Consider the following 26,902-nt stretch of genomic DNA (forward strand, 5'->3'; position numbering starts at 1 on the left):
CGGATATAAAGTATATAGCATGCAACTTTCTAACCAAAAATAGTTTTGACGCATCATTTTGGCCGGGGAGGGCGTAGCCTTTTGATAAGGCCTCGTGACTCTGGCTATTTTCCACGACAATCAGCGGCTGAAATGAGTCTAGTTGGCGACGAAGACAGATCTAGAGACCCGGGTGAACGCGCTATCGAGTGGCGTTAGCCACGAGGCCTTTTGGATTCTGGCTTATACTGCTCTGCATGAATTATTCATAACTTTGATTTTATTGACCAATCAGAATGGCCATCTCCCAGTTGGCTTCGTTCGTGATTCGTTCATTATCACAACATGTAGGGGGGGGGGGGGGGGGGAGAATAGGAAGCATTTGATGACTTGAGCTAACAATTGTAAGTGAGATCATTCGAAGAGGACCTATAAAGCCGTTGGTCCCCTTGTTGTTTACTCACAATCATATACATTGTACATGCTTTTTAATAGCAGTCAGGTAAAACAATGTGATGTCTTACATTAAAACCACGATCATCATCAAAGAAACAACCTCAAGAAAGATTACCAAGAGTCCTTTTTTTCAGGACTCTTCAATCCTCCCTCATTCTCACATGGTGCACCCGCAAGCCTACTGTATGAATATGTGATGTCTTACGTTAAAGCCACGATCATCATCAAATAATCAAATATGTGATGTCTTACGTTAAAACCATGATCATCATCCAAGAAACAAATATGTGATGTCTTACGTTAAAACCACGATTATCATCTGAGAAACAAATATGTGACGTCTTACGTTAAAACCACCAGGGATGCGGCCCAGTCCAGCAATGCCCTCCTGCCATCGGTCCCCTTGGTTACCGGACTTGAACCAGGGCAGCATGAGGAAGTACTGTTCCTGGATCCAGACCTGCAGGTTCCCGATCTCATCCCCTAGCATATGGTACCAGAAACGGACCTCGCAGGTCGCCGCAGCGTTCCGGTGCATGCGCGATGAGAGTACGGCATAGGCCGCCCCGCTGTCGGGCGTGGTCCCAACATACATGTACCAACCTAGGGATAATGAAGGAAGATAGATGGCGTTAATTGGAGTTGACACTTTGGATATCTATGGTGTTTTATAAAACCTATTTCTATATAAGTAGGAAAGACAATATAGGAGGGAATAAACGAGATACAAACCGAGGGAGAATATAATGACTAAAATATATAGGCCTATTTATTTTGTAAAGGAGTGTACCAAAAATAAAAGATGCAGTGTGTTTTTTGACCCAGTTGTAAGCAAATATATGGAGCAAAGTGATTATCTATGTATTTCCATTTATATCGTAATAACGGTGCTACCTAGTTTTAATATATAGATTTGAACACATAGTACCTGTCTTCATTTATATTAATCTTGGCTGTATGTTGTTGTTTTTTCAAATCTAACTTCAGCATTTTTGAAACATTGAGAATTATAAAAATATTTAAAAAAACTACGGCAATGAAAGATGGAAGAGCAAAACCAAACAACTTGTTTACACCAAGAAAAGATCAATTAAAGTGTCCCAACATCCCCAAAATCATTTCAACATTCCCAAAATTATATATGCGATGAGTAGCCAAATTTACCGGCTGCTGTGAGTGTCGTGTGATCATAAGCAGGGCCCGTGTTGCTATCCGGTGTAGATCCTTGATTACGTATGAACTTGTGGGTACCATGGCCAGCGTTCCACCATCGACACGTATCTACCTCAAACGTACAAGTTGTACCTAATAAGAAAAACGTGAAAAAAATTGTAATTAAAATTGAAACAGGTGACGCTCAAAGTGCGGTTTATTTTGATGGTTCTGGTTTTTACATATCCATATTTTATGTTACGCATTGTCAGTTTTGTTTACAAGAAATAACATTGATGACATGAGGTAGGTACAGACATGATTGTCTTTGTCTCGGACACTGTAAACATAATTATAACCATTTTTCTTCTTTATTCATGTTTTTTTTATCAAAGCATAAAACAGTACATGTATATGAGAAAATGTACAAATGATGAATACAGAAGCTTCACCAAGAAAGATACAATGAAAAACAAGATTCTAGTATTTAGATAAGGTTGGACGTGCCTCCATCTTTAAAAAAATAAAAATATAGATTGTTTGTTTATCTTCATAATGATATTTTAATTTCTTTTGAAAAGATGGAAATGATAAAGCAAGTTATGGTGAGGTGGAAGAAAAAGTGTCAGAGATGGAAAGTGTGTTATGTGCTCCAGCCCTTACCGCAGTCGAGTTCATCGGCACCGTTCCCGCATTGAGACACAAAGTCACATATCTGATTAGTCGGCAAACACTTGTCCGTTCCGTCATTACACACAAAATCACAATCGGTTGGCGGATCTAAGAGGACAAATATGAACAAAAATCTTCAATTACTGTAAATTAGTACTTGATATATTTTTCTAGCCTCAATCTGACATTAAGACACAAAGTCACACATTTGCTTTTTCGGTGGCGCCGGGATAGACACTTGTCTGTCCGAATGTAAAATGAATAATGTTAGAGAGGTCCACAAATATCAAACATCAATATTCGAGTTACATAAGCACCTTCCAAAAAAAATATTTCACAGTGGATGTAAGACATGATTGATAGTGATGCCAAGGAAAATTTACAGAAAAACCTTTTTTTCAAGGGATGTCAATACTTGTTTATATATTCAAAATACAATTTATTCAGCTTGTTATAAATATATCTCTGAAAATGGTGGTCATTTAAGTAATTACGAATCAGAAAAACAGAATTATATAAATATTTAAGACGATAATGCCTGAAAAGAGTAATTTTCAGGAACTATCTTACTTTCAGAAAGTGAAGCTTGATCGTTAAAATGTTGTTTTACCTTATGGATGTATTTGAGCTGTAACAGAAGTACGGGCGTGAATATTGTCGGGTATTTTTTAGTATTAAATTACTAGTAAAATAGTTTCAATTGTAAAATTGAGTATGAAGTCATTACAAAATCTTGTTCACTCACCTGAACATACACCATCGTAGAACATGACGTCATCTAATGAGATATCACTTAAATAGGAAGCTCCGACTGTGCCCTTGAATAGAACTTCATAAGAATAGGCCGAAAGGATAGGATCCAGTGTTATCTATATGAAAATAATAGAAACTGTGTATTATGATGCTAAGAAAAATGAAGTAGATAGACTAAGAGCAACATGTATGTTTAAACATAATATCATAGGTAGTGACGTCATAAAATGAGATATCAGTAAGGCCGAAGGAATAGGGTCCTGTGTGATCTATGGAAATAATAGAAACTTTGTATTATGATGTTATTGAAAATGAAGTACATAGAATAAAAGCAAACTATATATTTGAACATAGTATCATAGATAGCGACGTCATGAAATGAGATATCAGTAAGGCCGAAGGGATAGGGTACTGTCTGATCTATGGGAAATAGTAGAAACAACTTACTTTGACAAAAACACTAGAACTAAATCATAATAATAATAACAATGATAGTATTGATAATAATATAAATAATATCAATCACAACATTGATCGGTTAGGAGCCCTACAAATATAAAAAATACTACTACGTTTTTAAAATCACAAAAGAAAATAAAGACCAACATAAAATACACTGACTCATTAAATAAGTACATCAGATTATAATCACTGAAGGCAGAAATATTTATCAAGAGGTCTTTTGAGAGAGGCAAGACAAGTTATTTCTCTAACGTAAGGTTTGGAAATGTTCAAAGTTTTGATGCAGCCACGGAATTTTGCTCGAACGTTCACATTCCTGTTCCTCTCATTTTTCTGCTTCGATCCAAATCTACTTGATATCTGTGTGAACTTCTCCTCTAACTTGTTTTCTTCAAATAAAAGAGGACCTTACCTGGACCTGTCGCCAAAAGTCACCGGTATCCTGTGCCTGAGACCACTTGGTACTTGGAGAGGTGGAACTGTCTGGCCATACCTGGACCTCTAGCGTACCCACGTCATCCCCGCCCATGTGATAGTAAAACTCCATACAACGTGTAGACACGGCTAGGAAGTCACTTGACTTGAGCATTGTGACGTCACCCTCTGCGCGCCCGGTGGCTTCAACGTAAACGTAGGCTCCTAATGATGAAATGGTGAATTTCAAGTATAATAATTCAAATTAAAAAAGAATATGAGGATAATATGTTGTACATTTTAATAGTCTAAGAAATCTTTTCCAAACGAAATGCATACTTTTAACACACCTGTCAGATTTTAAACTATATCACAAAGCATATTTTATAGAGATACATATTTAAGTTGACCTTTTTGACAGAATTTTTTTAGGATAGACAAATAAAACGTTGGTAACCATGATTTCACGACTCTCACCATATGGTGTTCCCAGTGTGTGATCTACGCCCGGACCAGTGTCGTCAGAGGGCGTCCTGCCCTTAATAAGCAGCCAATCAAAGTCGTCATCGTTCTGTTCGTTCTTCCACGTGCACAGCCCGTTCTCGAAGGAACACGCACCAAACGGTGTACAGGGCTCGGTCGAGATTATGACGTCATCAATGGCAACGCCGGCGCTGACTTGGTAGAGATTGCTAGAGGCTTGGAATTGGAACTGAGAACGAAAATTTAAAAAAGGAAGAAAATTTCAATATCTAGAGTTGTCTTGAATGGAAAAAATGCCTTATTTTATTTCTAAAATCAGTACCTTTATAATGAAAATGCCATGAAAAGCGTTCCTTAAATCGTCACCATTATTCACAGGAAAAAGCATGAATATTTTCTACGGCAGATAAAAAAAAATTCACCATAATAGTCCCCAGTATGATCAGAAATACCCTCAATGACGTGCTAGTTTGGTTGATCACTAACTAAGCCATTAACGTCATCAGTATCACCAACATTTTTATCATGAACATCCTAATTATCATCATCATCACCAGCAATCGTCATTATCCTCCTCTTCCTCCTGATCACCGTCACTGCCACACCGTCATTATACCATCATTACAAACATTGCTTACCCGTTATGATTCTGAGCTGGTGTAATTAATCTTTGCTACGTGCTACTCGTATGGTCCTGTGACTGTATTCATAAAATAATCACCATCGTCATCACATCCACCATCATCACTGTCACCGTCACCACCACCATCACTATACTAATCATAACCATCTTCATCATCGCCATCATCGTTACCATTATAGTCACCAGCACCACTACATACCGTCATCGTCATCATCATCATCATCATCATTACCACGATAACACCGTCATTAGCAAAACATGGCTTACCTTATATGATTCTGAGCTGGTGTAATTAATCTCTGCTACATGCCACTCGTCCGGTCCTGTGACTGTATTCATCGCCCAGAGTCTGGTAGATCCTCCGCTCCTTGCATGCAGGAAAACCTGTAATGGCATTACAAAGAATTATAAATATCTAATCAATCCTTAACCTCGGACACAACGTTAGCAGGAGGTCTCGTGTATGGGAGAGTCACACCCTTTGTACGTTAACAATGCACAAAGAGTAGAGTGTCAATCCGGAGTTTCGTGTGCCTGCATTCACTTTGATCTTGAATAGTTCTGGATACAACAGGGGTTGATCTCGGATTTAAAAAAAAGATGGAGGGGGGGTATACTTGAAGACAAAATATTAAAAAAAAAAAAAAATAATAAAAATTATCCGATTTTTTAGGGGCACAAATTTTCCCTACAAATCTTTGGCAAGTAAAAGAAAGAACAACATGAAAAGAATTAAAGACAACAACCATAACAACAACAGCAAAAGTTGGAGGGGGATCTGGACCCCTATGACTCCTCTGAATCCACCTATTAACATACACTCACCTGTAAAACAGAAGCCTGTGATGTTCCCATGTAGTAAGAGAACTTCATGCATTGTGGGGTAGGAGTAGGATCATAGTAGCCCGTCTGAATGGTAGCATAGTCGTTGCTAGAGGAGAGACTCGTCATATCGGCAAACATCACGTGTCCTTAACAAAAACAAAATCATATAATGCATTATTGACTAAAATAGGTGTTGTTGTCTAGCGGACATATCAATGGAACATTGACTAATGATCTCACTTGTGTTCTTGTGGTCAAATAGATTGAATTTTGGATAGTAGCATTGTCAATAGTAAAGGAGAGACTTATTATTTGCAATCATCATGTGTCCTTTAAAAAGAAGAAAACCAGCAGAAGCACGATTGCACCATTTAGAAGAAAAAAAAAATTAACTCGAAGGCCATTTCAATACTCTATTGTACGTCCCAGAGAAATCGTGTTCGAATTACACCATATTTCATAGTCACATTTGCAGATGTATCAAAATGCGACGGACAGGGTTGATTTTTTGAAAATAGTTTTCGAGTTTCGAACCTTTTTCTTCTTCATAAAATAAATATTTGTCACAATACCACCAAGTTCGGTGTAAGCGTTGTAAGAGTTGTGGTGCAATATTATGTAGACTGCCTAGAGTATGTCTTTACAAACAACGTCTTGGGTATGGAAGTTAATATGTACAGGTTCCAAACCGATTCCAAGAGATTTACATATATATTCTCATAGATGTACTACAAGGGTAGCTTCACCTCATATTTTTTCACTGGTTGCTTACCGTAACTGGTCTTGTAGGTGTGGTCTATAGTTGGTCCTGTTCCTCTGGTGTTGGCCTGGATCAGTTCCCAGTCAAACGTGTCAGAGGTCATCTGAGTGAAACCACAGGCGCCATTCTCAAAGTCACAGATGTCTGAAACAAGAAACAACAAATAAAGATGTAGACCTATGTTCAGGAATATTTTACAAAATGAAGGAAGAAAATATATTTACAAAAAAGGGAGATTTGACAGAGAGAATAGATGTGAAGCACTCTGAAATAAAACAGAGAGAAAACAAAAAGTAATAAGTGAGAGAGGGCTGAGAAAGATAAGCAATGATCAGGCAAGAGAGAGAAAAATAAAGTGAAATAGAGAGGGTGTGCGTGTGTAGGTGTCTTTTAAGAGTAGGGATTGAGATAGAAAGAGAGAGAGAGAGAGAGAGAGAGAACAACCAACAGAAAGTAATAAGTGAGAGAGGGCTGAGAAAGATAAGCAATGATCATGCAAGAGAGAGAAAAAGAAAGTGAGATAGAGAGAGAGAGAAAAGAAAGTGAGATAGAGAGAGAGAGATGTGCATTATGTGTGTGTGTTTTGAGAGAAAGAGAGACATATGAAGATATAAAGAGAGAGAGAGAACAACGGAGGGCAATACAAAGAAAGACGTAAAGGTATGACAGCTGATGGCAGAGGAAGGGCGGAGTCAACTGTTTATTCTAAGACAATTTCCAAAGGAAACAAATAACCTAATGGGAAAGGCAACAAAATGAAGTGAAAAAAGACCACAGTCGGCAGATAATTTGAAAAGCAAAACAGCATGGTAAAAAAAGATCAAATGGAAAACAAAGTGGTATACCATCCACAAGATAGATAAACAAAATGAGTGCAAATTGACAAGATATAATGATTATCGGAAGAATCCATAAAAAAGCCATGAATAAAATTAAAATATTTAGTTTTACCTGGTGTCGGGCATGCCCCTTGGTGGAAGACGATATCATCTAGGGCTATATCCCCCATGAAATCAGCTCCACGTACTCCTTCAAATATCACCTACAATAAAACAATCACAAGTATTCAACATGCCGTCTGTCAAGCTTCCCAAAGTGGATAGATGCCGATTTAAAAATGTGACTTCCTAGCAACCGAGCTATTCAAATGTGCTCTTTAAAGAATATTTTTTGTATTCCTTTCTTCTTTTCTTCTATGCCTTTGTAGGGATGTCTGATCATATGAACAATTCTTGCCTTATTTTACATTACATCTGATCCCACCAACAAACACAGCCGTGTTTTGACTTAAAGGGTGCAGTGGACTAAAATACAAACTAATGCCAACCTAAATCGTGTTTGTGTTGTTTTGAGTATATGCGTGAATCAATGAGGTTAAACACTACAAATGCAAGGATAAAGTATATTCACTTAGATGCATTTATGTCGAAATGATTGTATATTCATTTAAAAATAAAAAGAATCTGAAACTATTGTTACAGTCACATGTAAAGTAAAGTATATATGTAATTTCTTTTATAACCACTTTTCTATCATTATGATGAACACTATCATCCACCAACTTACCATATACGAGTCTGTGCCCGTGAAATGGATCTGTCCCTGTTGCCAGAACGGACCCCTCGGTTCCGACTCGGTCCAGACCAGTGCCTCGGCCCCTCCACTGGACGTGTATATGGACAGACTCCCGAGATGTATTCCATACATCTGAAACCAGAACGCCATACAGTAGCCACTGTCATCGGAGCTCCGCAGGGCGTTGGAATTCAACCTGGCAGTATCCCCGGGGTTTCCATCACTTGTCTCGATATAAATGTAGTAACCTGCATTTAGGAAAGAATAACTGTTAGAGGCGCGATAGCTCAGTTGGTAGAGCAGTGGTCTCGTAATCCGGCGACCCAGGTTCGAAACCAAGGCGATGCGCCTTTGATAAAGCATTAATCCTCATTTAGTTCTCTCGGAGAGGACCTAAAGCCGTAGTCTTCTGGTTGCTCACAAGCATGTATGCTTTCTTAGCAGTCAGGTAAGATAACCACCACTACTACTACTTCTACCACTAATAAAGAATAAGTCGTAAGATTAATTAATTAATGATACATGAGCTAAATTTGAAAAATAATCTATACGCAACAGGATTTCCCCCCTACTGATCCAACATCTGGAACAGCTTTTAGGTAAATATTTTTATTTTTTGCTTGATATATGGAGGCACGTCCAACTTATTGAATCTTGTTTTTCATTGAACCTTTGTTTGTCAAACCATGGACCCTACTATGGTCAAACGCATGTATCCATCATTTTGTACACTTGCTTTAACTGTTTTATGCTCTGAGAAAAAGTGAATAAAGAGTTTATGTGAAAAAAAAGACATTTGTACTAAAGTCCGCAATTCCCCCCTCGTATTCCTTTCTCACGAAAGATCAAACAAAACAGCAATTGTACATATATTTATTTTCAAGGTCTGCCTGCAATTAAAACAAAAAGTCAAAGTCTGAAAAAATTATTCGACAGATTTTGTTTCAAACAGTAACTTGGAAAAAAGACCATGAAGAGAAATTCAAAAATCAAATCATAAACGCAAATCCCTTTTTTGAGGGAGAGTAGGGTGGGTGGGGGGGGGGGGGGGGGGGAGGGAGGGGTCTAGAGCCCCTTCACTTCGACGAGTAACATCCCTGGGCTTGAACCGTACCTGTTGAATCTCCGGTTGTGTGGTCTCCAGCAGGTCCTGTTCCTGCGCTCCCAGTGGTCCCGGAGACCCTGGTCCAGTCAAAGTCATTGCCTGGGTCCTGCGTCCAGGAACAGAGGCCGGTCTCAAAGTCACAGTTATGCGAATCTGGAGCTGATCATGGAACGAACACAAATGGTGTTTATTATAATTGGAAGGGAGTAAGATGAAATAAGACGGGATGAAATAAATTTGTATAAACTAACTTCTATCAACATATAGTACATACTGTCCCCAATAGCGGAAGCTTAAGTGCATTATATTTAATTTAAATTGTATCAAATGATACAAGTCATGGAAGATGTAAGGTGCTGACTAGGTAGCAATCGGTTTGGAAAAGAAACGTCTGCCATATCTTCATATGTTCCTTTGTCATTTATTTTGGACCTTATAAAGCTGCTCTGCAGACAGATGATACTTCTACAACTCACGAGAAACGCGCTATTGAAAGAATAGCTCTTTACAAAGATATATTTGTTTTACCGTCACAACATGTCACAACATGTACTTCGGTCAAATGTATTGTTTTTTTTCTTGCTCAACAATGATTGAATAACACTTTTCTTCGGATAAAAGAAAGAAAAGAAAGATATATTGGATGCAATATTTAAAAAGTACTTAGTCCTATCACCTTTCTTCGAAAAAAATCGTCACATCTAAACCTATTTGGGAAATAAATTTGGTGATCGTTATGCTTAATCATTTACAATAGTATGTTATGCTCAATATAATATTTATAGCATTAAATAAAATAACATTTAGATTGTGACAAGGTGTACTTTCTTACCGAATGTAGGTATTGTGCTGGGTGGGGCCGGAGTGGACCCACACGGAGCATCGTACAGCATGACGTCATCGATAGCCGTGTCGCTGGTGAAGTTATAGCCAATGATGCCCTCTACAATAATCTGGAAAAGTAAACGAAGCATAAGCAAGAGTTGAAGGATGTTGCTCATACAATTCATGGCAGCACTGGGAACATACATTTTTCAATATTTTTTTTATAGTTTTCTACACAACATTGCACTAATTGTTATGTTGTTTATGTTTTACCATAGTTCGTTTTTCTAAAACAATGCAGTTTCGTTCTTCTAGGGTTCCATGTGTGATTTAACTTTCTACGTCTAACATTTTAGGCAGTTGGTAATTTTCATTTCGCCCGGCCTTCACTTTTTTGTAAAGCTACATCGACATTATGAGTACAAATCCTTATTGCCACCACCCTTTACTGTCATCATCTTCATCATCATCACCATCATCGTCATTATCATCATCAATCAGCATAATCATTGTCATAATCAGCATCATCATTAATAAAAACCATCATCATCATCATTATTATTATTATCACTACCACCACCACCACCATCACCATCACCATCATCACCATTATTATCCTTCTCCTCCTTATCATAGCAACTAACCCAGAACTGATCAGAGGATGCTACTGTCATCATAGTGTGTTTCCACACGTTGCCTTGGTTCCCAGTCTCGGTCCACAGGAGCTGAGGTTGTGCGCCTGCGGGCCGGATGTGTATCCTCAGAGATCCGGTCCCCTCCCCGTACATGTGGTACCACATCTCGAAGCAACGCCCTAACCAAGAAGAAGAAGACGAAGACGAAGAGGGAGAAAAGGGGGAAGAAGAGGAGGAGGAAGAAGAAGAAGAAACAGAAAAAGAAGACAAAAGGAGAGGACGGAGGAGAAGAAGAAAGAGAAGAAAAGAAGGACGTGGAGGAGAAGAAGAAGAAAGTGAGAAGGAAAAGAAGAAGAAGAAGAAGAAGAAGAAGAAGAAGATGAAGAAGAAGAAAAAGATGAAGAAGAAGAAGAAGAAAAAGATGAAGAAGGAGAATAAGAGGAGGAAAAAGAGGTAGAAGAAGAAGAAGAAGAAGAAGAAGAAGAAGAAGAGGAAGAAGAATGAGAAGAGGCAGAAGAAGGAGAAGATGGAGAAGAAAACAAGAAGAGAGAAAAGGAGGAGGAGAAAGTGAGACGGAAAAGAAAAAGCAAAAGCAAAAACAAAGGAACAACATGAAGAAGGAGAAAAAGACAAAGAAGAAGAAAAATGTATAATGTTAAACATACAAGATGTCTAAAAGGTAATAATGGAAACATACGCGTATCTTTAAATGTGGGTTCCTGACAATGGTGAGGTGCTCATTTAACAAATGTAACCTAACTTTTAAGCAAATCTGGTCTGATAGCCTTCATACGAAATTAGCATACAGACACATGCCCCTGCAAAGTCTTGAAAGCATATTTTATATTACAAGCATTGCCAATGCAGCCTTTCTCTGCCGTCTTTAAACGAATATCTATTTTTTGGTTCTTCTTTTATAGCACCTTTTCTTCTTCCTTTATAATCCATGCTAGTTTTCCCGGCACAGGCTTGAATTACAAACTGTAAACTCCGATAACTAGCATTGAACGCCCAGTCAATGTAAGTGACTGCATTGCGTGACTATATATATTCTCACCAGCATTCAAGTTCCATTTATAATATCAAACTCCTAATACAAGATATAGCAAAGCAGAACAGATTATCTTACATTCTCGTCAGATTCTTTAGTCAGATGAGATTATAACGGTGATATAAGAAATTAATTACCACTTGTGCTTTCGAAAGTTTCACTGACAAGCCAAGCCTTGTTGCCATAGACACGAGGGGAGGAGCTCTCAATGAAGGCAAAGTGACCTGCGTTAAAACAACAAATATAATATTAAATAGAAATAAGAGAATACATTGGAAAATAGATAGTGATATGAGGAATATAAAGACCATACAACTATCGTTGAAAGAAAATGTATATGTCTGAGAAAGAAAAGAATAAATTGTTATACTTAGCAATTCCGTGACAAAAAAAGAGAGAATTATACGACGTCTCCTTTAAGATCAAGTGAGAAATAATGAATGAGAATGAGGGCGACAAAAGGAAGAAGAATTGAATATGTATATTTTTAAATTCTACTAGGACATATTTTGAACTTTGGTATGTTTTGTGTAAACTTGATTCATGCCCTCATAATATGACCTGAAAACGCATATTATTTCGCAAATGAAAACAAGGAAAGTATACATAGTCCATGCATCAGCCCTTCCCTTCCTAACAATCGGACTTGCTGGGCAAAATTAACTCAAGGGCAATAAGCGAGTTCGTAATTAGGATTTGCACATGGGCAGATAAAGGTCATACGTTCCCAAATAGTATAACCAGCGAGACGAACGCTGGTATCGTGCTCATGAAAGTTATGTAATCAAAACTCTCTCATGCACCGACAGTACATTTATCTGATACACAGGTGGAAGTATTCTTCTCAAGAGGCAGACAAAGAGTATTCATGAAGCACCCCCATCACTTCAGCAGTGATTATTCTCAAATTAACAATTTGGACGTTTCCATTGTATACAAGATCTGTGGATATTTTGGGGTCATGCGTTCCTAATCTATTTACGAACTGGCTTATTTCAGTAATGTATTGTAGCCTACATACACAGGGAATAATGTCCGGGTAACGTTGTGATGTTCGCACATTTCAATAGGTGACGCACAAGGCTAGTGAAATTGGCTTAGGTTTATTTTTGTAAGGAATTGGATCATATTTCCTAAGAAGAATTTGTATAATAATTGTTTTTTTTATTAAGCGCTTTTACACAATACTAACCAGAGCGCTGATCTATAAAACAATAACATATATACATACAGCACTTAAAAGTAAACATAATAATTATCAATATAAACAGATATATTATTCATTACAAATAAAATAGATAAGGGCATATTTAATAGCAATGGCATCAGACATGTAGAGCATCTGTCCGGTTGAGACCCAGACAGGTGCGAATCATAATTAACATATGAACTTTACTTGTTTACCATCGGAATTATGATTGTAATAATTAATCATTCGTTTGCCCTTTAGTATTACTTTCTAGAATGAAATGCACCTACCAAACGCATTCTGCAAAGTGTGGTCGAAAGTTGGACCAGTATAACCAGACAGCGTCTCCGAGTTCCCTCTCAACCAATCAAAATCGTCACCGATGTAGTCGTTTGTCCAGCCGCAATACCCTCGCTCAAAATCACAAGCGCCCTCTGCAGGGCAAGGTTGGCCATGGAAACGGATATCGTCAATGGCGATATCTGCGTTGGAAGTTGCTCCGCCAGAAATGGCTTCAAAGTAGATCTTAAGGAAGGGGGAAACAAATATGAACAGCATATTAGTTATTGGTAAGTTCCGTTTACACATTGCGATAATAAATCAACACTAACCATGTATTATGTAAACCAAGTTCAATAGCTCTCTATCTACAAAAATCAAAAATAAATCTTCAGAGGTTCTTTAACAAGATTGCTCAAAGGATTGTTAGGAAGTACCGAGGTACATCACAAAAGCAAAGATTCCAACCATACAGTATGGCCCAATCTTTTCGTAGGAAGAAAACTTTAAAAGAAGACTGCAAAGCTGCATTAAGTTTCCTCACATGTCAAGGTATCCAGGTATCATCCCTGACCGTACAAAATGTTCATACAAGAACACAAGAACGTCTTCCTCATCTAAAAATAAAATACATCAAATACACCTGAAGAAGACAACGCTAAAACATCATTAGATAAAGTCAATATTGTACTTTATGTTAAAGATATTAAAGTTTGGCATATCTGATAAGGCGTATCTGGCGTTATGTTATGCGAGCAATTTGCCCAGCATATATCTAATCAGAAAAGCTTAAGCCCACCTCAATAAATCTAGTACAGTGACACCAACTCCTTTAAATGCGACTGGTTTTCCAAGGGATTTTGTGCAATTACTACGAAGTCGAGTTAAGATTTTACATGACAAACACATCGTCCAAGAAGGAGATGATATAAGAGTGAAATTATCTGAGGATGGTACGTGGATTGTCAAAAATCTGCATGTTGTGAACGTTAAATTTACCATTTTTAAGAAGAAGATGCAGTACCTAGCAGAGGTAATAATCTCATCGCCATTTTTGAAGATAAAGAAGGATATGGTGCTCTCAAGGAGCATCTCGCCGACTTCAGACAGGCTGTTGCCAGCACCTCATCTATAGAGGTTGGTGGTAATTCCTCCAAAGTGGCATATTTCCTTGGAGGAGACTATAAATTCTTATTGTGTGTTCTTGGAATAGACTCTGCCTCATTTACATACTCCTGCATGTATTTCAAGTGTCCATCTAAATCCTTCCACCTATCAAACATGCCTTCTGAGATATCTAACAAAGGTATTCCCTCTAGAACCATCACAGAAATTGAAGAGTGTGCGAAGATGGCCAAGAGATCCAAGTCGACATACAATTGTTCAAGAACCCCCCTGTTTCCACAAATACCCATCTAACATGTTGCTGTTGTTGACAATTTGCATATAAAATATGTTTCTGCGCATTGCCGATGTTCTTATCAACCTACTCATATGCACGTAGGCTTGATGCGGTAGAACAAATGAAGAAGTTTAATGAGTTTGATCGAGAGAAGCTGACTCATTTGTACCGTTGGGAAAGGTTTCTCTCGGATGCAGGTATATCTGGCTTTTCGTTCTGTATTGGCCGTGAGTCCAAAGCTTTGAAGTGGCCAACACTGAGTGGACCTCAAAACACAAGCTTTTTGCAAAAATCAACATTGCAAAAATAGTACCAGAGCTGGGTGATGCAAAGGTTAATAAAATTCAGTTCATTAGGGATGAGTTTTATTCACTGACCTATATAAAACTACAGGCTATTAAAGGAAGGCAAGCTTTCTGATGCACAAGTAGATTCCTTTCGTGGCAGGGTGAACCATTGGCTTTCAACATTTAATGAAGTACATATGAAGAAGCACAGCACCCATATATTTTCACTTATTTGTTTGCCATGTCCCTTACCTTCTCGAGCATTACGGCTCAATTGTTTTCCTTGCAATTATTCTTTCTCTCCACACAAGTAGTGCTAAAATAAGCACTGATAATTTTATTTAATGTATATATATATATTTGTTTATGCTGAGGAAAGCACAGAACTCTTCCTTTTTTCAATTGTTTACGATATCTTCAGTAAAATGTTCATTTAAAGATAACCCTCGTGTAATCATATGCTTTTGTAAATATGTTAATTCAAATACCCTTATTTATACACAAACCCATGAACCGGGACCTACATAATACAAGCTTTACTTTTAATAGTAGATCCCCCACTTTATTGATTGATTTATATGATTGTATTCTTTGTTATAACTATTATCATGTACATTATGTTTTCTATATTGTATGTTTTGTTCAATTATTCGTTCAATGTTCAATTATGTTTTTTTTTGGATAAAGTGAAATAAAATAAACTTGAAACTTGAAACTTGAATTGCACAGTTTACTCAACAAGGGTTAGAGAAAGTCAATGGGACATGAGGGTTTCAATGAAAGAGCTAGTGTCAGCGTACGTCGGGGTGGATGTACTTTTCGTTTAAACAAAAAATGAATGTTAAACGATTTATTTTGGTAAAAGTCCATAGGCTAACATGTTAGGCTGCTGGACTCTGACGATAGGGGGCGTTGTCAAATGAGACTAGACGGAGCTATATGTGTTATTCGCGTTCGGGGAAATATCGACTGTACCTGATCTCGACACATCCTCTTCAAGGGGGGGGGGGGATATACATATACATATCTACTACATAATTATAATGTAGGTCTTAAATGAAATTTTGTTTGCGCACCTTGTAGTTGTTATCCGCAGTCGGGGAGATATCGACTGTAGCTGACCTCCAGACGTCGCCTTGTTCACCTGAAATCGTCCAGCTCGGTGTAACAAACATATCACCATCATCCTGCTTATACACGGTCAAGCTTCCCACGTTCTGACCGCTCACGTGATAGAAGAACCCTAGGCATTGGGACCCGGATAGACTGTACTCCTTGCTAGCGAGGAGGGCGGTAGATCCGGACGGTTGACCCAAGATGGTTGCGTATGCATAGTGGCCTGTACCCGAAATATAGGAATTTAATCCAATTGGAATTGTGTTAAAAAAGTTAACATAGTTCAAGCTTGTCTGCAATATACTGTTATAATATATTTTCGAAAAAAAAATTACAAGCTAAGCAAAAAATAGCTGTCTTCCTCATTTGAAACTAAAATGTACATGAACAATGCTCTTTGTGACTTTAAAAAAATATCAAGTGCATCAAATACACCTGAATCCCTCAAATTTCACATGGATCAGAAAATGAGAAGCACGGAGAGAGAGGATAAATGAAAGAAGAAAGGAAAGTTATCAGTACTGGAATACAAAACAGTATTTGATAGAAGAGAGAGTGGGAAATGTAGAGAAAATGAAGGAAGATAGAGAGTTTAAGGGAGAGAAACAGAGTGATATAGAGAGATATTAATTCATTACAAAACATAACAGAGAGAGAGAGAGAGAAAGGGAGAGACGTTGAGAAGAGAGAGAGAGAGAGAGAGAGAGAGGGATAGTGAAAGTGAAAGAGAAAGGTAGAGAGAGAGAGAGAGAGAGAGAAAGGGACTGACATACCTGTAGCAGTATTAGTAGAATGATCCACTGCTGGGCCCATACCACCGGACCCAGACCCCCATGACCAATCAAAATCATTGTTGTACACATTTGTCCAGTCACAGAGGTCGATCTCAAAGTCACACTCGGCTGCAGAAAAAAAATGTAAATCAGACAAGAAAAATATATTCAAAAGAAAATAAAGGGGGTGGGAGACCTTAACATTAGGCCAGCAAAGAAATAATAAGTTGTGTATCAGTCAACAACATAGTTAACAGGAACCTGAAAATTAGACCTAAAATTAATTGGCTTTAAATGTATTGTTGTTCCCGAATCATCTTAATGATAGTATCAACATCAAATGTTCTCTTACAAAACCTGCAATGTAATTACGGTTCAAATAATATGCTATGGGGACTTACGTTACACAATACCATCGAGATAGAAATTCGCGAAAAAACTGTCATTTTCCCATCATAAGGTTACCTGTTGGTGGACACTCTCCTTCACTGAGACTGACGTCATCAATTGATATATCTCCATACCAGCTCTGTCCTACAACGCCCTCTATCACCAGCTCGTAGTTAGCGGTTGTAGAAAACGTGTAGTGTCCGTTCCGCCACTCGTTCGCTTGGGTTCGTGACTTTGTCCAAATCTAAAGATGATGAGAGATATATTTTACACACAGAAAGTTTTTCACATGCATTTTCTTTAAAATCAAATATAGTTAATGAACCTAATTAATGGGATTAGCTATTGGCAAGGGGGCATGACACGTTAAAAGAATATACTCACAAGAATAGGAAAAGAAAGTCAGGCTGAAAAAAGTAGAGATAGAATGAAAACGAAAATGAAGGTCAAGAAGGTCAAGGTCAAAACAAAGAGAAATGATAAATACATCATTTTATATAAGTCCAATGACAGTCTCTCATTTATTTTATTAGTCGACCACAGCAATTCGTCCTTGTTTTCACGAAGTGACGGTAGTGAGGAAAATCGTAACGCAAAGTGAATGCATTTTTTGTTCACTACCGTCACTTCGTGAAAACAGCGACGAATTATTGAATGACTTTTACGCTATCTACTCATGATGAACATTAAATGAAATAAAATAAAAATGAATATGTCACTTACAAGGTTCTCATTCGATCCATCCGTGTCTCTGATATAAACAGCTAAGCTTCCTATATCACTACCAAACATGTGAAACCATAGAGACAGACAATATGGTTGACCTCGGGTTGACCTCAGTGACCCTGACAACAGCCGGGCATTTTCACCGATCAACCGAGGTGATGACGATTCTATGTAAGCATAATACCCTGCAAAATAGAAGGAAGAAGAAAACATAAAATGAGTTCCTCGTATACCTTTTTCAAAGGTCTCATGAAATCAAATAAAATAATCCTTCTTGACATATTGTTGACCTCTTTTTTAACTCAATGACCCTTGCAACAGATAATGATCATTACAATTCTATGTTGGCAATCTTGAGTTTATGTATCTTGGGTAACAAAAACTAAATAACCAGCAAAACATATAACTATTTTTAATCGTATTATGAGACTACCTCACTAAGGCAACTAAAACATGGTTCTGACCCTTCCAAATCCGGGCATTTTCGCCGATTATAGAGGTTACGATTTTTCCAAATCAGAAACTTTGGAACTGAAGCCTAATAAAGAAAAGGTCATCACAGACAAACAAATTGAAGCAGAAATCGGCAACAAAGTGAAGAGAAAAACTAATACAAATATTGAAAACATTTGAAATTTGAAGTATTTTGTTTTACCATCGCCAGTAGTATGATCGGTGGCTGGGCCGGTGTACGCTGATGGCGTGCTTCCCTTTCTAACAACCCAGTCAAATATATCGCTAGTGTCCTGTGTCCATCCACATATCGTGCCTGACGTGTCACCAGCTCCGAAGTTACATGACACATCTGTAAATATAAGTGACATGACACGAATGTCAACGTAGGATCGTATTATTAAGTTAATTTGACTGTCTTCCAAATGCATAATATTAAGTATACCTCAAGTTAAAATTGACCAGACCCAGACGCAGTGGGTTAAGTTTTTAATAGACACCACGAATAGATTTTGCCTTCAATATAAACAAGCAGTGCATATTAAACGAACAATTAGTTGCGACCTGGTGAATAACTGGAAATCAATCATTACTCACCTTTATTTCTTTGCATTTGTGAATATAGTTACTCGCCCCTTTTCTTCTATAAATTTATCCGAAAAAATCATGAGTAATTTTCTTTTCATGCCGGAGGAATAACACCCAAAGTCCTTTGGAAGTACATATTGGCCCAAATTCACAAAGGAGGTTTGTCGACAAACCTTGGTTTTCGTACGTCATATGACGCGTTTTACGCGTTTTTTACAAACCTGGTTTGTAAAGAACAAAAGGAGGTTTGGCGAAACAAAAGGAGGTTTGAGCTCAAACCTTGCTTTGTGAATTCGGGCCATAGACGCTGTATCACAATGTCACATGCCCTATACAAGAACGGAATATTATCATTAATATTATCTTCTTCAAACAATAGGTTTTCTATAAGAATCAAGAAAAAAGTTGTTAAATGCTCTGATTGGCTAAAATAATGAATATGCATATTTCAGGCAACTTTTATGTAGCCTTCGACAACGTGTAAAACCTACATTTATAATGGAAAATTAAAAGAATGCATCAATTATTGATCATTAGCATACCGTCTGTATAAGCACAATTGACGAATGATATATCATCAAGAGCTATGTCGGTTGTCTGTGAGGCATCGTTAAAACCAATACCAGGAGAGGCTTCAAATCGGATCTGGAAAGAGCAAAGAGAGTAAAATAAGGTGCAGGAAAAGAATAATTTGGAGAATGCACAAATTGAAAAAAAGGAATCTACATTGGGAAAAAATAGTCCGCTCCATTTTCAGACATTTTACAGTCATTATGCAATGTGCTACCAAACTGTCCTACGACTCGAGCAACGTTTGGGTAATCCAATCTTTTCCAACAATTTATTATTATTTACTTTAATAGGTGGAGAAAAATAAGAGGGTAGATATTTATACACAAATATGGCAACAACAAAAAAAAACATTTAAGCTATTTATAATTAATCACTATTGAAATTTAAAGGTTTTAACAAAATGGAATTACAAAAGTTATCCTTTGAAAAATACAATAGGGGAGAAATACATGTAAAGAGAGAGAGGAAATAAACAATCATAACAATATCGAGAAAAAGCGTAAAAAGAAAAATGAGGGGGTGAGAGAGAGAGAGAGTGGGAGTGATAAAGAGAAATATAAAGCTAGGGTAATCATTTCCAAAGCTCTTTGGAAGCGCATATATAGAGACGTTATATTATGTGATTTGCGCTATACAAGAACGAATATCATTAATATTAGTATATTATTATATTGAGAAATAATAAGTTCAGCAATCAGATCATGGGACACAAATTTAAGAAAACACCAGATGATTGAAAACTTACATAATACTGTCCAGCATCCCGTGGTCCTATAGACAGACTTCCCATATTCCATTGGTTGCCATTGTTACCGACGATGGAGACATAGGATGGGTCGAGGATGTTGTTATCATAGAGAGCTACCAGAAGAGTTCCTGCATCACCACCCAGCATGTGGTAGTAAAACTGCATCTCACATCTTTGAGAGGAATACAGAATTAGATTCACAGTCAAAATAATTTATGTTCAAGCTGACGAACTCTAGTAAACTCGCACTGGTAGTAAAGCTACGGATTCACTTATTATAATGTTCTAAGTGTGTTTTATTCATGAATGATTACATTGTAGTATAATCGATTTTTTTTTTGGCATTATATTACGTGAAAAGACAGTTTGGGAGAGGAATCTTGAAAATTCAGTAGCAAATGGGCTATCACTTCCAAACTATAATTTCTGGCCTCGTTAATTGGATATCACTGAAGATTACGAGATATATTTGTTTGGAGAATAAAGGCAGTCAGTAAGTCTGAAAGATTCTATTTATGCAAGATTTGACATCCTTTAAACATAATTATATTCATTAATTCATTATACATGTATTATTATTTTTTTTCTTTACCGAATAAGGAACCCTTCATAATCTTTAGTAGATGTTAACACCTTATCTCGACAATTAAATAAGAATTCTGGTGAACTAATATTTTTCTTGTCTTTTCTTCTTAGATGAGAAGAAAATATTGAACTATTACTCTAAACATGACTATGTTATCTTTTTATTTGATGGGTGGTGAGGAGTTTCAGCTATTGTCTGTGCACATCTAATAAAGATGTAGACATATACTGACATGGGGCATTCTTGGTATATGGACATCTTTGTGCTTTTTGCAGACAAAATGGAGAAATGAACCCGAGACGATCTTCTTCTATATTATTTTTTGAATAGTACAAGCTCTGCATTTTGGGCATGTAGGTAACTAGCGTTTAGTACAACGCATTGCAGAATATATGGATGAACAGACACACTGTTTACATGCATTAAATAATTTCGTATCACGAGCCTCCTAAAATATGGTTAGATAAGTGTAGTTTTACCGATCTTTCTGCTACTTCAACACTTGCATATTTACATCAGTCCTATTACATCTAAAGAAGATGTGGACACATTTATTACCACGTAGGAGGGCTGATTATCAAAATTTACGAAAGTTTTCAATGTCTATAGGATTAAAAATAGATAACTCCATGTAACAAAAATCGGTATCTGGATGCTAGAACACAGTTCAATTTTCTAAAAAGCGTAATATTTTGGCCTCCCGTATGAAGGATTGAACTACATGGATGACGCCTGAAATCCAGCTAACAATGGAAGTTATGAACTGATTCACCCGAGGACGCAGGTTCGAAACTGAGTCACGTATGTCTTTCGGATGGTGATCTTAAAATCGATCCCAGACGTATATAATCATATCTGATTGATGCACGACCGTAAAACCCCAAATACACACACATACTTGTTTCTACCAAAATTTGTATATTGTCGATGTCACAAGTTAATTTGTCTGATGATCGCCATTAACCTATTACTTAAAGTACATACCGTTGGCCTGTTCTTCCGAGCTGCGGAGGGCTAACCAGTAATGCCGTCACGCCAAACGTCCCTGATGAACTGTCCACAAAGACAAACGAACCAGCGGCAGAACCGAGGGTATGATCAACAGAGGGCGCTCTTCCAGATGGCGCGTCCTGAGCAGCGGTGCGATGCCAGACATAGAGTCCGTTATCGAAACTGCTCCAATCGCACGTGCCACTTTCGAAGTCACAGTCTCCTGTTATAATAACATATTCGGGATAATGATGATATCAACGCCGTGCGTGAAACAATGATGGCGAATATTTAAGCAAAAGTATTGTTGTATTCGATTTTTTTTCTTCAAAGTGAATGCATGTTTCTTAAACAAATACTGCCTTTAACCAACGCTAAAACATGCATGAGGTATCTTATGCAGAATAATTGTTCGAAATGCAAGGAATTATGACAGTACAATATGATACAAACATATGAGGGTGGATCCCAATCCTGATGCATTTCCACGCATGCATGTTAATTTCCCTGTTTCAGTTGGATGTTGAGTGCATAAAGGGTGTTACTGAAGATTTCACGGTTAATACGTGTTTCTTTAGCAATTACCATGGACCTGCTAGTAGGTCCATGCAGTTACTCTCCAGTCTATGGTACATGATTCGTGACAACCCCCAAAGACCCTACAATATATATATATATATATATATATATATACGCATTTCTTTCTTTAAAGCTAACCTAAAACCAAATCACAACCAAAGCCTCAACCCTGCAGGATAAACTTTGATGGAATTATTGTGGAAGAAATGGCGCCAGAGAAAAATCAGAGCGTTACTTTTACTTCAATAAAAACTGGGGATATTCTCACCGCAATTCATTTCATCCTCATTCTCCGGGCAGTCTGGTGTCCCATCACATCTCAGGTTTTTATCAATACAGCTACCATTCTTACACTGGTACGAGTTGGGATCACATGCAGGCAGGGTTGTCAGTGGGACGGTAGGGGCTGGGGTAGTCACGTCGGGGAGGGGGTTAGAGCTGAATTGACAGGCGGAGCTGAAGCTTGTGTCGTCAATGGCGATGTCGCCACGGACATCGTCACCTCGTGTAGCTTCGATGATTACCTGCGAGAAAAACAATAACACGAAGAACCAAAGACAAGTGAGTGACATATCGGTTGGAATTATAAACATGACCAGGAAATATTTGCAATACCGTATTGTATTGCATATAAATATAAACCATATTCACGTTATGGGATAAGTGATTGTTATGTTTGAGTTTTTCAGAAGGTGACAAAGAAAACAATTGAAATATCTTGATTTCTTTATAGACATTGTAAATAGAAGAATGTGGTTAGGCTTAGGCCTCCTTCTTGCAAAGAAGACACATGCGCACTATTAAAAGAGACATACAAAGTTATATTAAAAATGTAAGCATTGGTTAGGAGTGACCTGAAAAAGGATATTTACTATAAATTGTAATATGTTCTTAACGTCCATGTTGACCAGATGTTACTTATATATTCCAATTTAAAATGTAAATCTTCTCTTTATTTTAATGGATTATGTGTCGTTTTCTGGGTATAGATTATATTTGTCATAGAATTAATTAACTGATAATAATTTTTCTACAACAATATGACACCCATTATATTTTTACTGTTTATATCAATACCCCCCTCTACCCCACACCGAAGACAGGTACTTCTGCGCAACCTCTATTTTTACCTGGAAGGGATTCCGATTTGCCAGCACGATATCTGCTCTCTCGTAATAGTCCCCGATCTCCCCGCTCCTCTGCCAGAGCACCGTCAGCGGCCCGTTAACAATCTCCCTCGTGTACACAGTCAACGTGTTAATGTTTTCGCCGAACATATGGTAATAAAATCGTAGCTCGCATCGTGTGGCAGACCCTTGCGGGATTGGTAGAAGCACGGGGCTGCCCAGGCGGGCTCTGTCGCCCAGCTTGCCGTTGGAGGTCTCGATATACAGGTAGGTACCTGAAGTGAGGTTGTTGTAATGATATTTGTCATTATTGTTGAAGTTTACGTAGATTACAAAATAATTAAAGATTTGAAATGAAGTTTAATGTACGGAAAATAAGTACGAAGTTTCGAAATATATAGATTTCACAAGCAAGGTAATACAATAACAATGTGGGGAGCCTAAATATTAAAAAAAACATAGCTTGTAGGCTTTGTAAAAAGGCTACCTTTGTTGGTCAATTTCTCGAGAAGGATTGTATTTTTTGCATAAATATCTAAAAAGATCTACTTGCATTTGTACAATAATATCACCACGATCATCATTATAATCATCACCGTCAGAATTACCACTATTATTGCCACTATCATGATCATCATTCTCGATCAAGACTTTCATCTCCAATACCACCACCATCATCATGGTCATCACCATCATCAGCAGCACCAACCTCATCATCATTACAACCACCATCATCGTGGATATCATAGTCATCACGATCATATTAATCACCATCACCCCCGCCATCATCATGATCATCATGATCTGCAAGATCTATTCATCATCATCGCCATCATCATCAACAAAACCGTTAAAATCATCAGCATCATCATAAAAACCGTCATTCTCATAACTATCATCATCACCCTCATCACCAATATCAACACCATTTACATTTCCTCCACCCGACCATCCTTTTCATTAAACTATCATCATTACCGCCATCACCATCATCACCTCCATCACAACCACCACCATTGCCATCACTATCATCATCACCATCATCACCAATATCATCATTACCATTACCAGAATCAATACCATTTTTGTCCACCTTACTCTAGTGTGTGTAGTGATGGTTATTTTGTCTGACTGCTAAGAATCATAAATGCTTGTTAACAAGCAACCAGAGGACCGACGGCTTTAGGTTCTCTCCGAAAGACCTGACAATGAGGACTAATGCCTTACCAAAGAGCATTAGCGCATCGCCTTGGTTTCGAGCCCGGGTCGCCGGATTACGAGACCACTTCTCTACCAACTGAGCTATCCGCACCTACTAACCTGTTTCAAGTCCGGTAGTGTGGTCTCTAGTTGGTCCGGTCCAGGAACTGGGTGTGATACCAGCAAACCGGAACCAATCAAGCTCATCATTACGTAACTGCTCCCAGCTGCAGATACCGGTCTCAAAATCACACTGATCGTACGACTCTATGGGGAGAATTACAGGAAAGTTCGATTTATAATGAATACAAACTATTTTAAAGTAAATTGTTATTCAATTTCTCACTTTTTGCCAATAAAGGGTAATTTGGCTACTCAAATATTCTCACAGGCTATCTTTACCTATCTAAGGAAATGGATCAACATATTATGTTAAGATAACTGAAAAAACATCTTCCAGTTTGTAGTTCATGATATATAATGTTTGGAAAAAATAACAACATTCTAATGCAGCCAATGCTTGATCTGTTTAGATGAATTAATGAATGTCATCACAAAAATGAAATGTCAGTGTAATAACCATGAATATGCTTTTTTTAGTAAATAGAAATATAAATTGTCAATGGAATTGAAAAACATCTAAGTGAATACTAAATGCAATATGCACTATGTACTAATAGATAAAGCAGTTCATGTATTAATTAAGTTGTAGATACAGCCATTATCTTCCATTTATAATTGTATAATTTATTATTTCATGGTAATTAATAATATATTATGACATCTTACCACATTGAGATTCATCTGAAAGGTCACCGCAATCATCCGTGAGGTCACATACACGTGAAGAATCGATGCAAACCTGATTGGCACACTGGAAGTTTGAGCTGCTACAGGGTGCCGATGGAGCTGTGTAATATTAATTAAAGGGTCAACAATCACAAATAAGGTTTTGAAATAGTTGCTCAATAATTACAGTAGGCCTTCAGAAATAAGCGCAAATTAAGAAATGCCATTTCAATCTTCCTATAAATGATCGTGATTACAAAAGCAACAAGGCAGTATTTTTGTCAAGAACAGTGGAAAGCTGAAAAGAAGTCTTTAAAAATCCAAGCTGAGAATGAAATGACACAGCAAAAAAGTAAGAGGAGATTGAAAAAAGAGAGAAATATTGAGAAGAAGATAAGGATAACGAGGACAAAAATTAAAAAAGGAATCATAACGGACGTAGGAAGACATTTTGGACGAGGTGAAAAAGAGGACAAAGAGGAGAGGATAGGAGAGGAGGAGGAGGAGGAGGAGGAGGAGGGGAGGAGGAGGGGAGGGGACAGGAGGAGGAGGAGCAGCAGCAGAGGGAAATTAAGGAAGATGAGGAGGGGGAGGAGAAATAACAAGGCTGAGAAAAAAGGAACATATTTGTTCTACTTACCTGGGAATCCACATCCTATGAAAGTGATATCATCGAGTGCAATATCACCATAGACATCAAATGAACGGGTTGCATCATACTGGATCTATAGAAGCAAAAAAGAAAGATTATAATTAGACGTGTTTGAAAATAAATAGGCATTTCATGTAATATCCAATTGTTAAAAATGTAAGCCGTCCTTTTTTAAATCGAGATGATATTATTTCTTTCAAAATGAAAGAATTCAATATTTATACAACTTTATACAAAGTAAGTCATCTTACGTATAATATAGTCATATTGTCAAAGATATGTTCAAGGGTCCATGGGGGCAATGGGTCCATTTGTTTATTTATATTTATATTGTTCTTTACATGACTTTTGATACTGGCTTGAAATGGAGATCACAAACTTTAAATGTTATGACCTTCACGAGTGACCTTTTCTAGTTTTTTGTATTACCAACCTGGAATGCACCTCGAACTCTTCCGATTCCGAGTTCGATTTTAGTCCATTGGTTTCCAAGATCCTCAGATAGATAAATGAGGAGAGTCTTCGAAAGACCCGACTTCAAAAACACACCAAGGCTCCCAACATCTGCAAAATTCAAGAGAACATCATTTTTAAGGAACATTTCTTAGGAGTATGAGACAGTGAAATATAATCATTTTCCTGTCGTGTTATATCAAGGTTATGAA

General features: G+C 37.5%; 1 protein-coding gene across 1 annotated transcript in view; it reads right to left on the reverse strand.

The window, feature by feature from the left end:
- LOC580670 (MAM and LDL-receptor class A domain-containing protein 2) overlaps positions 1-26,902 on the reverse strand; it is a 61,777-nt gene that overhangs the window by 24,808 nt on the left and 10,067 nt on the right. The window contains exons 14-43 of the mRNA XM_030993793.1: positions 26,671-26,801; positions 26,226-26,310; positions 25,586-25,705; positions 24,917-25,063; positions 23,600-23,871; positions 22,738-22,993; positions 21,885-22,113; positions 20,312-20,486; positions 19,536-19,638; positions 18,608-18,757; positions 17,950-18,137; positions 17,302-17,470; positions 16,837-16,965; positions 16,024-16,286; positions 13,270-13,504; positions 11,928-12,014; positions 10,749-10,918; positions 10,112-10,232; positions 9,289-9,438; positions 8,166-8,422; positions 7,551-7,641; positions 6,612-6,743; positions 5,840-5,985; positions 5,282-5,398; positions 4,366-4,600; positions 3,887-4,113; positions 3,005-3,128; positions 2,251-2,367; positions 1,600-1,740; positions 782-1,038 (exon numbers count right to left, since the gene is read on the reverse strand). Of these exons, the coding sequence (XP_030849653.1) occupies positions 782-1,038; positions 1,600-1,740; positions 2,251-2,367; positions 3,005-3,128; positions 3,887-4,113; positions 4,366-4,600; positions 5,282-5,398; positions 5,840-5,985; positions 6,612-6,743; positions 7,551-7,641; positions 8,166-8,422; positions 9,289-9,438; positions 10,112-10,232; positions 10,749-10,918; positions 11,928-12,014; positions 13,270-13,504; positions 16,024-16,286; positions 16,837-16,965; positions 17,302-17,470; positions 17,950-18,137; positions 18,608-18,757; positions 19,536-19,638; positions 20,312-20,486; positions 21,885-22,113; positions 22,738-22,993; positions 23,600-23,871; positions 24,917-25,063; positions 25,586-25,705; positions 26,226-26,310; positions 26,671-26,801 (5,024 nt within the window). The remainder of the gene's footprint in view (positions 1-781; positions 1,039-1,599; positions 1,741-2,250; positions 2,368-3,004; positions 3,129-3,886; positions 4,114-4,365; positions 4,601-5,281; positions 5,399-5,839; positions 5,986-6,611; positions 6,744-7,550; positions 7,642-8,165; positions 8,423-9,288; positions 9,439-10,111; positions 10,233-10,748; positions 10,919-11,927; positions 12,015-13,269; positions 13,505-16,023; positions 16,287-16,836; positions 16,966-17,301; positions 17,471-17,949; positions 18,138-18,607; positions 18,758-19,535; positions 19,639-20,311; positions 20,487-21,884; positions 22,114-22,737; positions 22,994-23,599; positions 23,872-24,916; positions 25,064-25,585; positions 25,706-26,225; positions 26,311-26,670; positions 26,802-26,902) is intronic.

This window comes from Strongylocentrotus purpuratus, unplaced genomic scaffold, assembly GCF_000002235.5.
Source record: "Strongylocentrotus purpuratus isolate Spur 01 unplaced genomic scaffold, Spur_5.0 spur5_scaffold_20, whole genome shotgun sequence".
Taxonomy (NCBI): Eukaryota; Metazoa; Echinodermata; class Echinoidea; order Camarodonta; family Strongylocentrotidae; genus Strongylocentrotus; species Strongylocentrotus purpuratus.